General features: G+C 36.4%; 1 protein-coding gene across 6 annotated transcripts in view; it reads left to right on the top strand.

Moving 5' to 3' along the window:
* The window catches only part of Nbeal1 (neurobeachin like 1), a 177,170-nt gene that overhangs the window by 33,375 nt on the left and 125,806 nt on the right, over positions 1–17,989 (top strand). For 4 of the 6 annotated variants that reach the window (XM_063237279.1, XM_063237281.1, XM_063237278.1 and 1 more), the window contains exons 7-10: positions 912–994; positions 10,262–10,347; positions 15,478–15,784; positions 17,363–17,469. In XM_063237279.1, coding sequence (XP_063093349.1) covers positions 912–994; positions 10,262–10,347; positions 15,478–15,784; positions 17,363–17,469 — 583 coding nt within the window. Of the gene's footprint in view, positions 1–911; positions 995–9,509; positions 9,615–10,261; positions 10,348–15,477; positions 15,785–17,362; positions 17,470–17,989 lie in introns of those variants that run through there. The other 2 variants (XM_063237284.1, XM_063237283.1) reach the window with 2 other exon arrangements.

Genomic DNA, 17,989 nt, shown 5'->3' on the forward strand with positions numbered 1-17,989 from the left:
CTCATTTATGGTCACTTAAGAAAGAAGTGTCTAAAACCAATGTAGATTATATTTAAATGTACAGAATTTCTAAGTATCTAGCCTTTAGGATATTTTGTACTTTTATTGACTTTAACAATTTTAAGTGCTTTTACAGAGCATGAAAAAAAATGCCTGATTTTTTTTTTTGTTTTCACCAGTTAAAAGTATCATTGTAATGTTAGCCTTTATTTTCCAATCTCCATGCTATCATGCCTAAGAAATTCCTTTTATGTTGAATGATCCTGAGTAAAAATATGTGCAGTTTGTTTTCGATACTACAAAATCTGTACAAAATTTCCATCACACTAGATCCATGTCATTAAGATGAAAAAGGCTAATCAGAGAGACCCATTGTGTCCTGTAGGAGTCTCAGAAAGTGGCAGTGACCTAGCTTCTGAGGAATTTTAGCGTAGTATTAATAAGAAGCCACTAGCCATAGTTGTCAGTTCAGCAGTGCTGGCCAGCTTAGTTAGGGCAAACCTGTGGTACCCATGTTGTTTTTAACAAAAGATAAATGTATAAGTTTTTTCTAAACTAAAACTTACTACTCAGGTTTAACTGAAGTGTTGATCTTTTGCAATAAATAAATAGGTTTTCAGTTGCAGTTTTGGGATTTGTTTCTAAAAGGTGCCCCATTGCTGGGCTAATTTCCAGTTATTTAGAAATTAAACTGGCTATAAGTTCACATTTTGTAATTTAGAAGAGGAAATCTTTTATTGGTGATCATTTAAATTATTTGCTAGATTCTTTTTAAGAATTATGTCAGTCTTGGAGATAATTGTTCAGTATATTAATTAGAAATGAATGTTAAATTTGTTTTATGATTATGTTTGTAATTGTACCATTTCTACTTGACCATGTTACAATTAATTGTCTTTTTTAAATAATAGACGAACCCTTAGTTCTGTGGAAAAGAGCAGACAGAAACATAAACCAGCTTCTCTCACTGTGGAATTTGTTCCTTTTTTTTACCGTAAGTATAGTAACACACTAATTACTTTCACCTTGATTTTCATTTTTCTCTGGTTATTTATTCTTATTCTGAATCTGACCTGAACTCCTAATTTTAAATTTATAAGATAAAGGTTGAGAACATGTCACTAGAGTAATTTATTTTTGGTGATTGTTTTCACTTGGTGTTTTTCTGTTAAGAAGAGCTGATTTGGTGTGTGTGAGCAGAATATTTTACTATAGTAACATACTTTACAACTTCAGAATTTTTATGGAAAACAGGAAACATGGCTGAAGGTGTAGCTCAGTGGGAGAGCCCATGCTTTGTGTGCACAAGGCTTTGGGTTTGATTCCTAGCACCCACTCAGATAAAAGCCCTCACAACCTGGAAGAGTCCTGGCCACTGTGTATATGTGTGACTCGTATGGGCTGGTTTTCCTTCTTTAAAATGATCATACTAACTTTAAAATACAGAAAAATTTGCAAATAGAAAAGGAACACTGCATATGTTTACTGATTATATTCTGTATTCAGATTTTCCTGATCTTAACAATTTGCTGTTTGCTTTAATTCTTTTTTATTTTTCTTGTGAAGTAGAATAAGACAGAACTAGTATTTTGTCTGCTTAGTGAAAATAATTGCAGTGACCCCTTTGCATTATGACCAGTAGTAAAATTGACTTTAATTAGATAATCAAATTAACATTTCCATGATTCACTATGTCCAGAACTGGCCTTGTGGTAATAGAAATTCTGCATGCCTTAGACCAGTTTAAATTGTTTGTGCTTAGCAGGAGTCTGCAGCAGTCAAGGGGCTCTTCTTTGGTCCTGCTGCTGAGGTTATGAAAACAAATTTGGTGGATGGATACAAGAGCTATGTTGGTTTAAAAGCACAGTATTTCATAGAACCCTTTATATCTTGTTTTTGTTTTTGAGACAATGTCCTTTTGTATATAGTCAGCTGCTGGTCTTGAACTCAGTGGCCCAGGCTGGTCTTAAACTCAAGAGGGTACCTCCTGCCTCAGCCTCCTGAATCCTTGAATTATAGGCATATGACACCATATCCAATTTAGAACCCTTTATATCCTGCATGTGTGAACTGTGTAGATGTTTTCTTAATGTATCCTGAATTTTTCATGTTTTTTTCACTCCATGAATAATTTTTTTTATTTTGAAAAGAATAAAAGCAAATGAGAAAAAAAATGGAGTCATTTTTGTACTATGTCCATTTGTACTATGTCCAAAAGGATGGACATAGTACATGATTTAAAACCACAATACGAGGTTATCAACAATGGTTACTATGACGTCTCTTGTTATCTTCAGTAGAGTTGCCCAGATCATCAGGTACAGTAAAATTCCACGTAGCGGTATGGAACAAAATCAATAAAAACAAAACATTGAAGACATTATAGGGCTTCAAAAGAGGATAATAGTCAAACCAAACTAGGTATTGTAGTGAATCTTACTGCCTTCAGAGTTGTTGTTTATACTCTCAGACTTGATACTATCAAACATAAAAGATTTGAATAAAATCAGTCAAGACAAGACAGCAATCAAACAAAACAGATTCAAATAAAATCAGTTAAAGCAAGGCAGTGAAAGCAATGCAGCATTTCACATTAAGTTAATAGGAAATTTAAAATGGTTACCATAGTATATCCTGCTATCTTTGGAATAGCTGTCTATGCCCTCAAATCTAGTACAAGTAGGCAAACTGGAACAGAATATAACCAAACTACACAGAGTGATGAAAGCAACATAGATTTCAAATCATACAAGATTAACAATGTCCTCTGCCTTCACTATTTAGACAATTCCTCCCCTTTCACTTTCCCAAAGTGCATAGTATATTTTGCATCCCACTAACTCCTTTGGTTTTTAGATTAGGGAGGCAACCCACTATTTACCTAAGTGGTTCTGAACCTTTTTACCCCTGAGCTTGGTCTCAAGTTGTATCCATTTACTTACAAAAGCCTCAAGGTTTTTCTTCCTTATGGGTGAGTAGTTCTCCATTGTATAAAAGTGTTATGTCTTTCCAACCAATCTGCAGCTGATAGGTGAGCTATCCCCTCTTTTTTCTGGTTCCCTATCACACAGAGCATTATTTTCATTGACTTTCAGTTTATAAACCGTCTTTCAGATTAAATATATTTCTTATATAGAGCATCTTGATGGGCCCTATCTCCTGATCCACTCTGTCTGTGTTTCTTTTTGTTAATGTATTTAGGCCATCCATGTTAGAGATTATGGCCGATCTTCTCTGCCTCCTCCCTGCCATGCTATTTTCTGCCATTGGTTGTCTACTTTTCCCCTTTATTCCACTGTCTGCCCCATTCAGTCAGCCTCCTCTGTTGCTATTCTTGAAATCATGGTCTTTTTTTTTTTCTCTCTCTCTAGATTGTCCTTCAGTATTTTTTGTAGGGTTGGATTGGTGGTCACAAACTCCCCAAGTTCCTCTTTGTCATGGAAGTATCTTGTTTCTCCATTAATTTTGAGAGATAGTTTTTCCGGGTACATCAATCTGGATTGAAGGTTATTTTCTTTCAGGGCTTGGAATACTTTGCTCCAAACTCTTCTTGTTTTGATGGTTTGGGTCGAGAAGTCTGTTGTGATTCTGATGGGGTTTCCTTTGTAGATGATCTATTTCTTTTCTCTGACAGCTTTTAGTATTCTGTTCTTGTGTTGAATTTCTGGGATCTTGATTATTTATTATATGTCTGGTCATAGATCTATTTTGGTTATAGCTGGCTGGAGTTCTGTATGCCTCATCTATCTGAATATCATTTCCTTTTTCTATGCTTGTGAAGTTTTCTTTTAATTATTTCTGTAAATAGCCTTTGTATTTACCCCTGCTTCTTCACTCACATTTTTTATTCTTAAGTTCTAGATCCTCTTGTCATCTTCTAGCTTTTGTGTTGTTACTTCCTGGTTTCTTGTTATTTTTATGAGATCTTTCCTTTCATGAGCACACGTTGTAAACCGGTCTTCAAGGTTTGATAGTCTATCTTTAGTTTCTTTCAAGCAGATTTGCCAGCTTTCATTGGAAGTTTTTAATTTCCTGGTAATCTCTTTGAATCTGTTTCATGTATTCTAGATTTTTTTTATATTCTTCATCAAAGGTTTCTTTCCTTTTTCTATGCTCCTTTATTCTTCCCTCTGTGTCTTCTTGAGAGGTAAATATTATTTTATTATTTTTCTTATATCTACTTTTGCATGTATTAATATTTATGTTTTGAGTTTTTTTATAATGTCACAAAGGTAATTCTTTATGTCATATGATCCTTTTTCTGAAACTGCAGGTGTGCAACTCCTGATCTCTTCTGTGTTTACCTCTCCTGGGCCAGTACTGCTTGTGTTGGAGGCTGGAGACTTCCTTTTGTTTCTTCCTCTTGTTATGTTTCTGGTTTCTTCCAGACAAGTGGGTAGTGGTGGTCCCTGACACTTCCTGTATTGGCTAGACATACTCTGAAGTGTGCTGGCTAGGGATTGCTGCCTTCTCCAGTCTGCTGATGGCCACTGAAGTACAAACAGGTGCGGGCCAGGCTGGGCCCTCCCTTCTGAGCTGGTTAAGCTCTAGGAATCTTTACCACATGAGTGTGTGCTGTGGGGACAGGGCTGGTTAGATATAGCTTCAGGGAGACCTTGTCCTTGGCTATTGGATTACGCACAGAGGCGGGACTCAGTCCAAGCAATTCTCACCAATCTGCGCTGCACTAGGAGTGGCTGACTGAAGCCATTGCAGTTCTGGTTCCAGGCTTATCCTGCCTGACTCTAAGATGTTGCCCAGCCAAATGTTGTCCTCCCCTCACGGGAGGACTGAGTTTCCCATACTCACTGTGAGCCAAGCCAGTGCTGTTCTCCGCTCCACTGCTCTCCTCTGTGACCATGTCCTTCCACCAAGGCCCTCAGGCTGCCAATCTCCAACTTCACAGTGACCACATGTCTTCGAATTTTGATTCCAGTGACAGCAAGTCTGGCTACAGCCTTCCATCCACATTTTCCTTTTCTTTTTTTCTTTCTTTCTTTCTTTTTTTTTTTTTTTCCTCTTTAGTTTCTTCCTGGGTTGAGAGCATCTATCTCCTTCTGTCTGGTCTTCTCAAGGATGTTTTATTCCAGCTTCTGAGCTGTTTCTCTCAGAGAGGCTCTTTACTTTACTGCTTATTGATCCGCCATCTTCCTTGGCACCAAATAAATTTTTTTTTTCTGGTACTGGGGATCAAACTCATGACTACGTGCTTGCAAGGCAGGTGCTTATGCCACTGAGTTAAATCCCCAGCTCCCAAATAATTTATTTTTAATTGTACTTTCCATTTATTACAGCATATAAAAGTATTTTTTGTACAAAATGTATTTTTGTATTGATGTTGAGTCCTATGACCTTGCTAAATAAATTCACTTGTAAATTGTAGTAACTTTATATAAATGCTTAGAATTTTATGTGGACAGTCATCTATCTACAAAGTAGGATTTTCCTTTCCAAACCATATAAACTATATATTATTGAGTAGAAGTAGTGGGAGAAGACATTGATGCCTTTTTTCTGTGTGTACATGGGAAATATGATGGAAGCTATGAATTTTTTTTTTTTTTTTTTTTTTTTTTTGGACAAGGTCTCTCTGTGTAGTTCAGGCTAGCCTTGAGTTTGCTATGTAGCCCAGGCTGCCCTGGAATACCCAGTGGTTGTCCTGCCTCAGCCTCCCAATTGCAGAGATTATAGATGTGCATCACCATGCCCAGCAGCTATGGATTTTTAAACTGATGTCCTTTATTACGTAGAGGAAATTTTATTATGAATATAGACTTTTTTTTCATATTTCTGCTTCTATTTAAGATGATTCATACATTTTAAAAGATCTTCTGCCTGTTATTCAGTGTTGTAGATTGATTTTTTTGTTTGATTTTTCTTTGTGAGTGTGTGAGAAAGAGAGGGAGTGTGTGTGTGTGTGTGTGTGTGTGTGTGTGTGTGTTCAGACTGAATCTTGCTTTATAGTTCAGACAGGTCCCAAAGTTGAAGTGATTTTCCTGTCTCTCTCGGCTTCTCAATTGCTAGGATTACAGATTTGTGTACCTCTTCTGTTTTTTGAGACAGGGTCTTGCTAGGCTGGTCTTGAACTCACTGTGTAACTCAGGTGATCCTCCTGTCTCATCCTCCTGAGTGCTGGGATTATCGGTGTGCATTACCAAACCTAGCCCAGTTTTGATTGACCGATTTTTATTTTTTATTTTTTTGTACCAGAACTCACAACCTTACTTTGGCTGGCAGGCACTATGCCACTGAGCTATATCCCTAGCCCCCAGCTTTGATTTTTGACTGTTAAATTTCTCTCTCTTTTTTTTTTTTTTTTTTGCCTTTTTTGAGACAGGGTCTTGCTATGTAGCTCAGGCCAGCCTTGAGCTCACTTTGTAGCCCAGACTGGCCTTGAATTTACAATGATTCTCTTGCATCAACCTCCCAAATGCTAGAATTACAGGTGTGCGCCACCACACCTGGGCCCTTGATTGTAAAATTAACATTGCATTTTCAGGCTAAACTACTTTTGGTTATGATTATATTTTTGTATTATCTATTTTCTGTAATACTGTATTTGATTTGCTAATATTTTGTTAAAGATTTTTATATATATGTTCAGACTGTATATGGATTTGTAGGTGGTGTTTGTTTTCTTATGTTTCATGTGGTTTTTGTGTCAAGGTAATTGCTCTAGCTGCCATCACAAAATAAAAGTAGCATAAGCTGGGTAGCTAAAATGTCAGAAGTATATTTATATTCTTGTAGTTCTGAAGGCTGGGATGTTTTCAGATCAAGATTACATTAGGGTTCAGTGTCTAGTGAGGTCTCTGACTTGCAGATGGTGTCTTTATTGCTGTGTCCTTATGCATTGAAGAGAGACTCATGTCTCTTCTGCCTTACAGGACATTAGTTTTATTAGATCAAGGCTTCACTCATATGACCTCATTTAACCTTAATCACCTCCTCTGAGGCTGTATCTCTCATAGTCACTGTGGAAGGGAGTTAGGGCTTTAATACATGGATTTTAGAGAGGCACAGTTTAATACACTTGTATTATTCACGTTAGTGATGTGTTACTCTCTGTATAACATTAGCTGGCTATGGTTTCACTAGGTGCTAGGTATTTTTCAGCTCCATTCTAACCTTATAGGACCACTGTGGTACAGGCAGTCCCTGAGCGATGCAAGTGTTGTCCTGTGGTGCAAAACTGTGTTTAGGGTTAGCCAGCCATATATTCAGATAATCTCAGTTTTGTTGACCAAAGCCAGTAAACCATAAGCTATTTGCTGTCTATCCAGCCTGACGTTGGCCATTTCAGTTGCAGAAGTTCTTCACAACCGGTTTGATCAGGTACTTGTTGACACTGATTGCACAGGAACTTAAGGAATGTGTTGCTCTCTTTTTTTCATGTTGGGTTAAATTTTTGGGAGATTGTTGGTGATGGTGTAGTGATTAAGTTTATTTCTTCTGGGACATTCTTGTAATCTATTTGGGCTGCTTTTAGGACTGCTTTGTTTTGGGTTACCAAAAGTAGGAGACTTTTTTTTCATGACTTTTAATACTTTTCAGCACTGCCTTATCCTTCATTTCCTTTGCTTTGGCTCCAGCATTGGAGAGAGGGGTTTTCTTCATTTTTGTTGCTGTCTCATGAAAATGATCTCCAGGGGGCTGGGGATTTAGCTCAGCGGCATAAGCGCCTGCCTTGCAAATGTGCGGTCGGGAGTTCGATCCCTGGTACCGATAGAAATGAAAAAGCAAAAAAAAAAAAAAAAAAAAAAGAAAAGAAAATGATCTCCAGATACAATACCTTTATTTCATTACTTTCTTATATAATTTCAGTGTGGTAAGTTCTGTTTTACAGACCATTTATTATCCTCTTTAGCTTTTTTTTTCTTGGTGCCAGGGGTTGAACTCATGACCTTGAGTTGCAAAGCAGGCACTTACTGAGCAGGCACCACTGAGCTAAACTCCCGGCCCCAGTAATACTTTTTGAATGCTTTGTCAAATATTAATTTAATCCTGAAATTTTGTAATTAGAGATTACATGATATATTTTATATCCTTGTTGTCTATTAACTTTCTTATGAGTCCATTTGTGGCTGAATGGAACACTGTTCTGTCTCTGTGTAAAATCAAAATTATTTAGCCTTGTAGTTTTTCATCTATCTTGTGCAGCTTGACACTGTTGTGTCAGGAATGATGGACAAACACAAAGTAAGTCTTGTGCATGTTTCTGGAGCACTTTTCCTGTGTTATCTTCTTCCTCTCACAAATTCCAGTTGCGTGTGTCCCACCAAGCATTTATTTCTGGTTCCCTAATTCAACAAATATGCATTTTTTTCTTTTGATTTCTCCTTTCTGTGCAGTAGCCAATACAGTATCTCTAAACAGGTATCTGAGTTGGTCCTGGGTGTACTTTGTTTACCTGTTTCTGTATATCACTGTTTTCTGACCCAATTTCTAGAAGCAGTTGCATCAGTTTTTTAGGTGTTTATAGTGCCAGTTATTCTGACATAGGATGACTTCATTTAATTATAAATACATAGCAGTACATTTTACCTCGGCTTTGGTTTATTCCTCACAATAGTCCACCCTGTGTCCTCCAGGGTGTACTTTTATCTTGTTTTTCCCTTTTACTCAGCCCGAACCCGCTCTGTGCAGCCAGTTTCTCCCTCACTTTTACTCTTCCAAATAAATTTTTTTTTGTCTTTTTGAGACAGGGTCTCGCTGTGCAATTCAGGCTGGCCTTGAGCTCACTTTGTAGCCCAGGTTGGTCTCGAACTCGCAACGATTCTCCTGCCTCAGCCTCCCGAGTGCTGAGATTACAGGCATGAGCCACTGCACCTGGCTTCCAAATAAATTTTTACAGGTTAAAAAAAATACATTTTTACTTTAAAGCTGTTTCTTTTTTGGTAATATTACATAGAATACTGGCAATAATTCTGTAATTATATCTTACCTAAGTATGAAGTATTATATGTGAAATTATATTTCTTATAGAATTATCAAAAGAAGGGAAAAGCGTAAGTTTACCAGTAGAGAACTGGTTAAGTAAATGTACATCACCATAAAGGTATATTGTTTCTGGTCATAAAAATAAACAGGACAGTATCTGTTAAGATGTAACAATATTAAAATGTATTAAATTTTAAAAATGATGCAGTACTGCCAGCTCTATCCATGAGTTTCACATGTGTAGATTGAACTAAACATGATTTTAAAATAATCAGCAATCATGTTGCATTTGCATTGAACATGTACAGATTTTTTTCCTTGTCATTCCCTGAAACAGTGCAGCAGAACACTGCTTCTGTAGTACTTACATTGTATTTAAATTATGGAGAGATGATTTAAAGTACACAGCGGGAACAGCACAGGTGATTCACAAACACTGTACCATTTTATATAAGGAATTTGAGTGTTCATGGTTTTGGTGTCTTCAAGCAAGAGTCCTGAAATTAGTCACCCACAGATACTGAGAGAAAACTGCGTATATGCTTTTGCTTTTTTTCTTTTGTTCAAGATGGGGAGTGATAAGGCAGGCGTGGTGGTCCATGCCTGTAATCCCAGCACTTGGGAGGCTGAGGCAGGAGAATCACCATGAGTTTGAGGCCACACTGTACTACATGGTGAGTTCAAAGCTGAAATATGTAGTGAGACCTTGTCTCAACAAAACAAACAAAACCCAAAAAACAAAGATGAGAGTGGTGTGGTATGCTGGGGGAGAAATCAAGGAGAGACTTTTTCTTTGTCATGTCCACTTGTAACATTTTTAAAATAACAAGATAATTTATGGTGGTAAGAGAAAAGTTGCTGTTATTTAGGATCTTGGCCCTGTTGTAGACACAGGAAATATTTTTGTCTGACTCTTTCATTTTATAATTGACTAAAGTCTGTACTAATAAGAGGCAATAATAATAGAAAAAAAATCCAACAAAATCTAATTTCATCTCAGGTTTGGGTTGATGTCTAGGTCTTGTTACTGAGTGACCCTGTTACTTCAATCAGGATGCTAACCTCTGATCCTTCAACTTCTTGTTTATAAATAGGAATAGGATATTTTCCTGCGGAATATTATTAGAATTAAATGAGAAATCACAGTGTACCAAAATGCTACCTGATTATTTCTCTTTTTCCTGAGATAAAATGCTTACCATCTTTGCCTCTGACAGCATTTTTGCCAGATAGTTCTTCATGCTTTAATTTTACATACTCTTTAGAAATTAATCCTGTTGTGAAAGAAACTGTGTTTATTTGTTGTGTATTGTATTTGCAGAATGTTTTCAGGAAAGTGAACATCTCAAGGAAAGCCTTAAGTGTTGTTTATTGCACCTCTTCGGAGCCATTGTAGCTGGTGGGCAGGTGAGAACAGTGTTGAAAATTGATATATAAGTCATAGTTGATACAAATCATAACTTAACAATGCCAAAGATTATCCATCGATTGCTTAATGTGTTCTTTCACTTTTTTTTTTTTTCTCTTTATCGGTACCAGGGATCGAACTCACGACCGCCTGCTTGCAAGGCAGGTGCTTATGCCGCTGAGCTAAATCCCCAGCCCACTTAACGTGTTCTTCATTTTTCTAACTTCATACACCATACAGTTTTAAGTTTATATTTTGTTTAAAACTTACCCTTTTTTCACATTTTTATCTAGGTTCTAAGAAATTTAAATAATACCATTGACAGTAAGATTGCTAGATAAATAAATTTAACAGTTTTTAGTATTCTAAGTTTATATTTTTTGTTGGCTTTCAGCTGCTATTTCTTACTTTAAGGTGTAATTTCTGTTGTTGATTTAAAGAAATTAAATCCTAGCAGCTTGCTTTCTTTTTTTTTTTTTTTAACCTTCTAATCTTTTTACCGGTACCGGGGATTGAACTCACAATCGCCTGCTTGCAATGCAGGTACTTATGCTACTGAGCTACATCCCCAGCCCCTGCAGCTTGCTTTCTAAAGTGTGTAAGTCTACGCACTTTTCTGTCATTACTAAATGTGTGTATATATCCTTTTGGCAGTTTGATAAAGCCTGTCGCTGGAATGTTTTTAAGTATGTAAGATCTCTAAGGTCGCCAAGAGAACCACTCATACTGAAATATTAACCATACAAGTTGTGCTGTAATAACATATTTTCTTATAACACATAAATAAGATAGTCCAGCAGTGAATGACATGCTGGTCATGCCTGTGGAAGCTGAGGCAGGAAGTTCCCTTGGGCCCAAGAGTCTGAGGCAGTCCCAGGGCAGCACAGTGAAATCCTACCTTTCAAAAAGGAAAAAAGAGGCTATCGTCAACAGCTGTCATATACGAAAATGTGTATGATTTATCAGTGATAAAACCACAAATGTGGTTTAGTGTTTACAATAAGCATCAGTGATAAAACTACAAATGTGCTTTGTTGGGGCTGGGGATTTAGCTCAGCGGCATAAGCGCCTGCCTTGCAAGCAGGCAGTCGTGAGTTCAATCCCTGGTACCAATAAAAATGAGAAAGACAAAAAAAAAATTTTAAAAAAATGTGCTTTGTTCATATTTTAATATGAAGGTGAAAGTAAACTTAAGTTCAAGATTAGTGAAAATAAAGACACAATTTTTTCTAAGATTATATCAACCTTGAATTTTCTTGCTCTTTCCCCTTACTTTCTGTTAGGTTGAAAGTTCTTTTTTGTTGTGTTTTTTGAGATGGGTCTCACTCTGTAATCCAGGTTGACCTTAACTTCCTGTGCAGTCTAGGTGGACCTGGAATTGCAATTCTCCTGGCTCAGCCTCCCCCCAGTGCTAGAGTATTACAGGCATGTGACACCATACCTAGAAGGTTAAAAATTCTTCCCTATTTTAACAATTCGATTTTTCTTTCACGTAAAATATTTTTTTGACATTACTGTGTTACATTCTTTGTAACAAATTGTATGTTTCAGTTACAATTTCACTTTAAAAGTTAGAAATGTTTTTTGTTTCTTGGTGCTGGAAATTAGCCCCACGCTTACAGTGACTGCATCCACAGCTCTTGTTTGGTGTTTTGTTTTTTTGTTTGGTGCTTTTGTATTTAAAACAGGATCTTGCTGAATCACCAATTTTCTTGGGTTGTGTTTGAATTTATAATCCTGCCTCAAGATTCTAGGATTATAGGTGTATACCACCATCCCTGGCTAAAAATTGTAGTTTTAAAAATTTAATTAAATTTTATTTAAAGACACATAATTGTGCTAATACTTTTGACATATTACCTTAGCATTCTGGGCTTAAGGGACAAAACCCTTGTCTACGTTCGGTAAGAAACCAGAGAAGCCGGGTGTGGTGGCATGTGCCTTTTGTAATTCTAGCACGCAGGACACTGAGGAAGGAGGATTGGCAGGAGTTCAAGGCCAACCTGAAATGGTATGGTGAGAATTGCAATTTGTTATAAAGAACTATGTGTCAAGAAACAAAACACCAACACCACCAGCAACAAAAAACCCCAAAATCAGTGTTTTGGTTATTTATGTGTAAAAGCCAAGCAAAAGAAACTGTTAGTCCCATAACAATAAGAAATTTACTTAATAATCTTACTTTACTTTATAATTTACTTTAAAATAATTTAAAATAAACTTTACTTAATAATTTAATTAGTACTTCCTGTTCTGTTAGGAACATTTGAAAGAGCATTTGTCATTTTTCAAGTAAACTGCACTTTGTAAACAGTGACTTTGTATATTTAATCTTTTAAATTAAATGTGCCCAATTTAGATCTGCTTTCTTGGATATTTATTTTGTAATACTATCATGAGTTTCCTGTCTTGATTCTGCTGCAATTTCCCTTTCTTCTTTATCTTTGTTTTTTAATTTTCTCTACACATAGTTTTAACCCTTGTACTCACTGAAAATTTTAAAGCCTGATTTTTATTACTACCTGTGGTGTCTAGAGCATGGTTTAAATTTCTTTCTTTCTTTTATCTATCCTGTTCCTTTTTGGTATTAAGCCAGAATCCCCACTTGGGTTTCCTGGTGGGTTGTATGGCCTTCTCCTGTTTACCTCGATGGAAGATAAGGATCTCCTTACAATGAAAGAGAGTGTTCAATGTCATATTTTCCAGTTAAATCTTACATCAGTTATATTCTTCTTTTGGGTCAATATCTTCCCTTTCCCTCGTTTTTTCACTGCCATGAATAAGAATTGATAGATAGGCATAAATGAAAATCGAAGTGTTTTGTTGGGATCTCATTCTCTTTTTGAATCAGTGATACACACTTTTGTTAGTACCCAGGGTCAGTACAGCCCTAAGAAATGTCCATAATGTAAACAACATGAAAATTTAGTAGATAATAGACGCTTAATTTATTTTCTATACTGAAAATACTCGAACATCCTTGTGGTCAGGATATAGCTGTAGTTATACCAAAGTCAGAAAGTTTGTTTGTTTGTTTGTTTGTTTGAGACAGTGTCTTGCTAGATAGTTTAAGCTGGCCTTGGACTCACGTGTAGCCCTGGATGGTCTTGAACTCACAGCAATCCCCCTTCCTCTGCCTTCTGAGTACAAGGATTACAGATGTGCCTTGCAGAAAATTGTTTGTTGAATGTGGGGTAGGTACAAAGGAATTTAGATGAATCGAATATCTGAAGACATAAGAATGATCATCTCATGATAAACTGAAAAAACGAAGTCTAGTCTCCTGAGCACATCATTGTGCCTGGGCTTCCCATGGGCAAATTTGTTCTTTTTCTCTCTCAATACACAGGCTGGGGATTTTGCTCAGTGGCTTACGTGCCTGCCTGATAGGCACAAGGTCATGAATTTGATCCCCATTACTAAAAAAAAAAAAAAAAAAAAAAAAAAAATCTGAATTCACCCAAAATATAGCCTGTTAATGTTTTGTGTTAAGAGCAAGGGTTTTAGTACTGAGTGTGAGTCTCATATTCATCTGAAACTAATTAACAATGGATAAAAGTATTTATGTGTGTTTTATTTAGTGGGTGATATGGCAACAGTAACATTTACAGGGTAATTATGATGACTACATGACATGATACATAAGCATTCAACAGAATACCTACAGTTATAAAAACTAAGCATCTCACAGTTGTAGATACATGATTTGCCATAAAAAGCAGCTAATAAATTCATAACAATTAAGTTAGTGTACTTTGCTCTCTCAGTTAAAAATGTGGGGCTGGGACATAGCTCCAGGGTGGAGTATGAGCATAGCATATACAGGACTGTGGTTCAGTCTCCTGCACTCTGCAGAAGTAGAAAACATCCAGGGCTAACCTAGCGACTGGTGTCTTTAGGGACTCCTGCTGAATTCCCTCTGTTATCGTTATACTAACCCTAACCCTAAGAAAACTCTAGAGTTCTGGCCATTATGCTGGTATTTGGGGCACAGAACTTGAAGTAGTCATGATGAGAGAAGTGGCATGTGCCGGTGGTCTCCAGAGAGATAGTGAAAAGCTGATGCTTTCTAGGCATGGTGATGCATTCACGTAACTGGAGCTCTTTTGGGGTCTGAGGCAAGCGAGTCACAAATGTAGGCCAACTCTCCCTTTCCCTTCTCTTTCTCTTCTCCTGTTCGTTTGAAAAACATGGTGTTTAAATTTCGAAATATTACCCCACAAGCTGGGTGTAGTGGCACATGTCAGTATAATTCCAGCACTGAGGAAGCTGAGGCAAGAGGATCTTGAGGAGTTTGAGACCAGCTTAAACTACATAAGCAGACCATGTCTCAAAAAATACACATTTCAGTAGTCCCAGACTACTTCAGAAACTGGCACCATTGATTAGATAAATGCATTAGAAGCAAGGGAAAGTATTTTGAGAGAGATTAATGGCAGTGTGTCTTTTACTGTTACAAATCTAAACGTTCATCATATGTTTCTGTCATTCTCTGTTGCTCAGTTTTGAAGGCCCTGGGTTCAATCCTAGTGCCAGAAAAAAACAAAAAGAGAGAAAAGCTGATATTTGCTGTCTTTTTAAAAAGTCTTATTTGCCAGTCTGAGTGATAGGACTGCAAAGAAGTCAGATATGTTCACATTTAAAAAATAGAACTTGCTTTCTCAACTCCCTTAGCAGCAGGGGAGGTAGGAAATGTGATCCTCCTTTTGGTAGCTGAGCATCTAGGGAAACACCAGGGTTCCCCTGTTAAGGAACATGGGGAGGCTGAATGTTGAGCTCCTTCCGTTGTGGTACTTCCTTTCACTAATACTGTAAGGTGTTTAGGATAGGAGAAGGTAAAAGGACCAAGGGCAAAGTGCTGCACTCTCCATGTATACCGCGTATCATTAAGCAGGACTGTTACATGGTTACCCTTAGCTGCAAAGGAAGACAGGAAGTACATTTTTCATTCAGCATGAGAAAGGGAAAACTTAACATTTATAAAACACCATCAGTGTCTGTTAAATTATTCACTAAAATTTTATATGTGCTGACTTATTGAAAGAAAAAGTGCCTTACAGGTTTATTAATTCTTTTTCGCAGAACTGCAGTTAGATTGTTTTTCATTTTTATTGCCTTTAATGTTCCAGAGGAACGCTTTGCAAGCAATTTCTCCAGCCACCATGGAAGTTCTTATGCGAGTTTTGGCAGATTGTGATTCCTGGGAGGATGGAGATCTTGAAGAAGTGGTTAGGAAGGTAGAACTCACCCTGCAGTGCCTTACAGAAGTGGTGCATGTACTTCTTACTAGCAGTTCTGATCAGCGACAAGTGGAAACCAGTACTATTCTGGAGAACTATTTCAAATTGCTCAATTCAGATCATTCAGCTCTACCTAATCAAAGGAGGTCCAGACAGTGGGAAAGCCGATTCATAGCTCTACAGATCAAAATGCTAAGTAAGTAGAGATTTCTTGAGTCTGTCTGTTGCTTTTGTATTGCGCATTTTCTTTTGCAATAACAGCACCAATGTATGGAAGGTGTTGATTTTTAAATTGTAATAACAGATGCTTTGTTTTTTGACTTCCAAATAATTAATACAGAATTGATTTTTCTTTTTCTTTCTTTTTTTTTTTTTTTTAGTTGGTACTAGGGATCGAACTCATGACTGCCTGCTTGCAAGGCAGGCGCTTATGCCGCTGAGCTAAATCCCCAGCCCCTCAGAATTGATTTTTCTAACGTGTAATACTCTAAGAGTACCACTATTAAAAAGAAAATCAGCCCTGACTTTAAAACTATGAAAAGTAAATTTTCAGTGTCATGTATAGTGTTTTTTACTTATATTGAGTCAATTTTATATATGCTTTTATAACATGTCTGTATGGCTTAATTCAATATCTGTCTTTCCTTTTGAAGGCCTTTCTTTGTGTTTTTCTCTCAGAGCTCCTATGTGTATTCCTTCTCTTTTCCTCTGTCATTGTTTTGTTTCACAGTGTCCGTATGATCTATCTCTGCTCTGCAAGCTTCCTCACCAGTATATAATTTCTTATTGCATTCCTATGTTGTATTGTTAAAAATAAATATTATTAACTGATGGTTCTTTATTGTATAAGTAAAACATTGTCTTTACAGTTAAAGTAGAAGATTCAGGTAAGTAAAAAGAAAATGAAAGTTTTTAATATTTGATCTCCCCTTCACTTACTGTTAATGATTTGCTGTATAGATTCATGTATGTATCAGTTTAGACATTTTGAGACGAAAATTTTCTTTGAAATTAACATTCTTTGAAATGGTTTTAATAGGAAGATTTATGTTTTTACTTTATAGTTTAGCATGTCATGTTTTATAATTACTATAAATTGGAAGTTGGTAAATAAGTTTGAGTCCTTGTCAAATGAACTTCTTTTCTGTTAGAAACTGGGGTATCGGCCATGCTGGATGTCCTTTGAAGAAGTATTACTAGGTTGTTGTTTTTTTTTGCAGAAAAGTGGATCAAATTGGAGGCTATTCTGTTAATCAAAACAAGCCAGTCTAAGAAAGTTGAATAATCACATTTTCTCTCACATAAGCAGTAAAATACTTTTAAAGTGGTACTAAATAAGTAGTTGACAGGAAACTAGGAGGTGGACTTTAGAGATGAAGAAGGGGATCAGAGTGAGAGTGCAGACAAAGGAGAACACCAGTAGCTGGAATGAAGATAATAAAAACATATCTTGTTTATGTGAATGCCATTCTGATCACGAAAGTACATCAGTAAAAGAATACAGAGTTGGTTAGACTTGAGCCTTATGATGGAAGAATACCTAAATCTCTGAGAAATATGTATATATCAAAGTTATATATTAAATTCAAATATTTTAAATAACGAAGCATAAAAATGTTCACTTTTCCTTTCTGTAACTGTAGGTTTTATATTTCTCCTCCCTGTTGTTTTCCAGTTAATTTATATCTGTTCTGTGAACTGAAAAGTCTAACTTCCTAAATTTAGATCTTAAATTTTGACTCTAACGTGGATGGTTTTGTTTTTACTTTCCTAGATACCATCACAGCTATGCTAGACTGCACAGATAGACCTGTTCTGCAGGCCATTTTTCTTAACAGTAATTGCTTCGAACATCTCATAAGACTGCTACAGAACTGCAAGGTATGTTTCTATTAGGAAGATGACAATGATTATTGTCTTTGATTGTCAGGAGCTTTTGTTTCATGTTTTGATTTAAATTTGAGCATATTACTGAATTTTTATGATTCGTGTTTGCTTTTAAGTATGTAATTTAACTGTATGTTGATTGAAACTAATAGCCCATCATTTGTAATTATCTAAATTTTTTTTTAAATAGTCAAACTGAAAGCTAATTTCTTTGTGTGATTAGCGTTTTGGCTCATGAAAGGGAATATGCTTTATAGCCTTTAAAGACACTGGTTGCTCCTGATTTGATGGCTAGCTATTAAGTATATTGTATTGTATCAGAGTAGACTAAGATGATCAAGACTTTCTTTGAAAAATTTTGACAAACGTTTACTTGTAGCTGCTGTCTTCTTTGAGTCTGGAAACCTGCTTTCAAAAGATTTTTCTTATAAATGCATGTCATTGATTGTGAGGAGTATCAGATGTAAAATGTGGATTGCTCAGTGAAATTTGTGTTTCTCACTCCAACTCAAAT

This window comes from Cavia porcellus, unplaced genomic scaffold, assembly GCF_034190915.1.
Source record: "Cavia porcellus strain 051 isolate PalLab524CR breed Dunkin Hartley unplaced genomic scaffold, mCavPor4.1 scaffold_26, whole genome shotgun sequence".
NCBI classification, from domain to species: domain Eukaryota; kingdom Metazoa; phylum Chordata; class Mammalia; order Rodentia; family Caviidae; genus Cavia; species Cavia porcellus.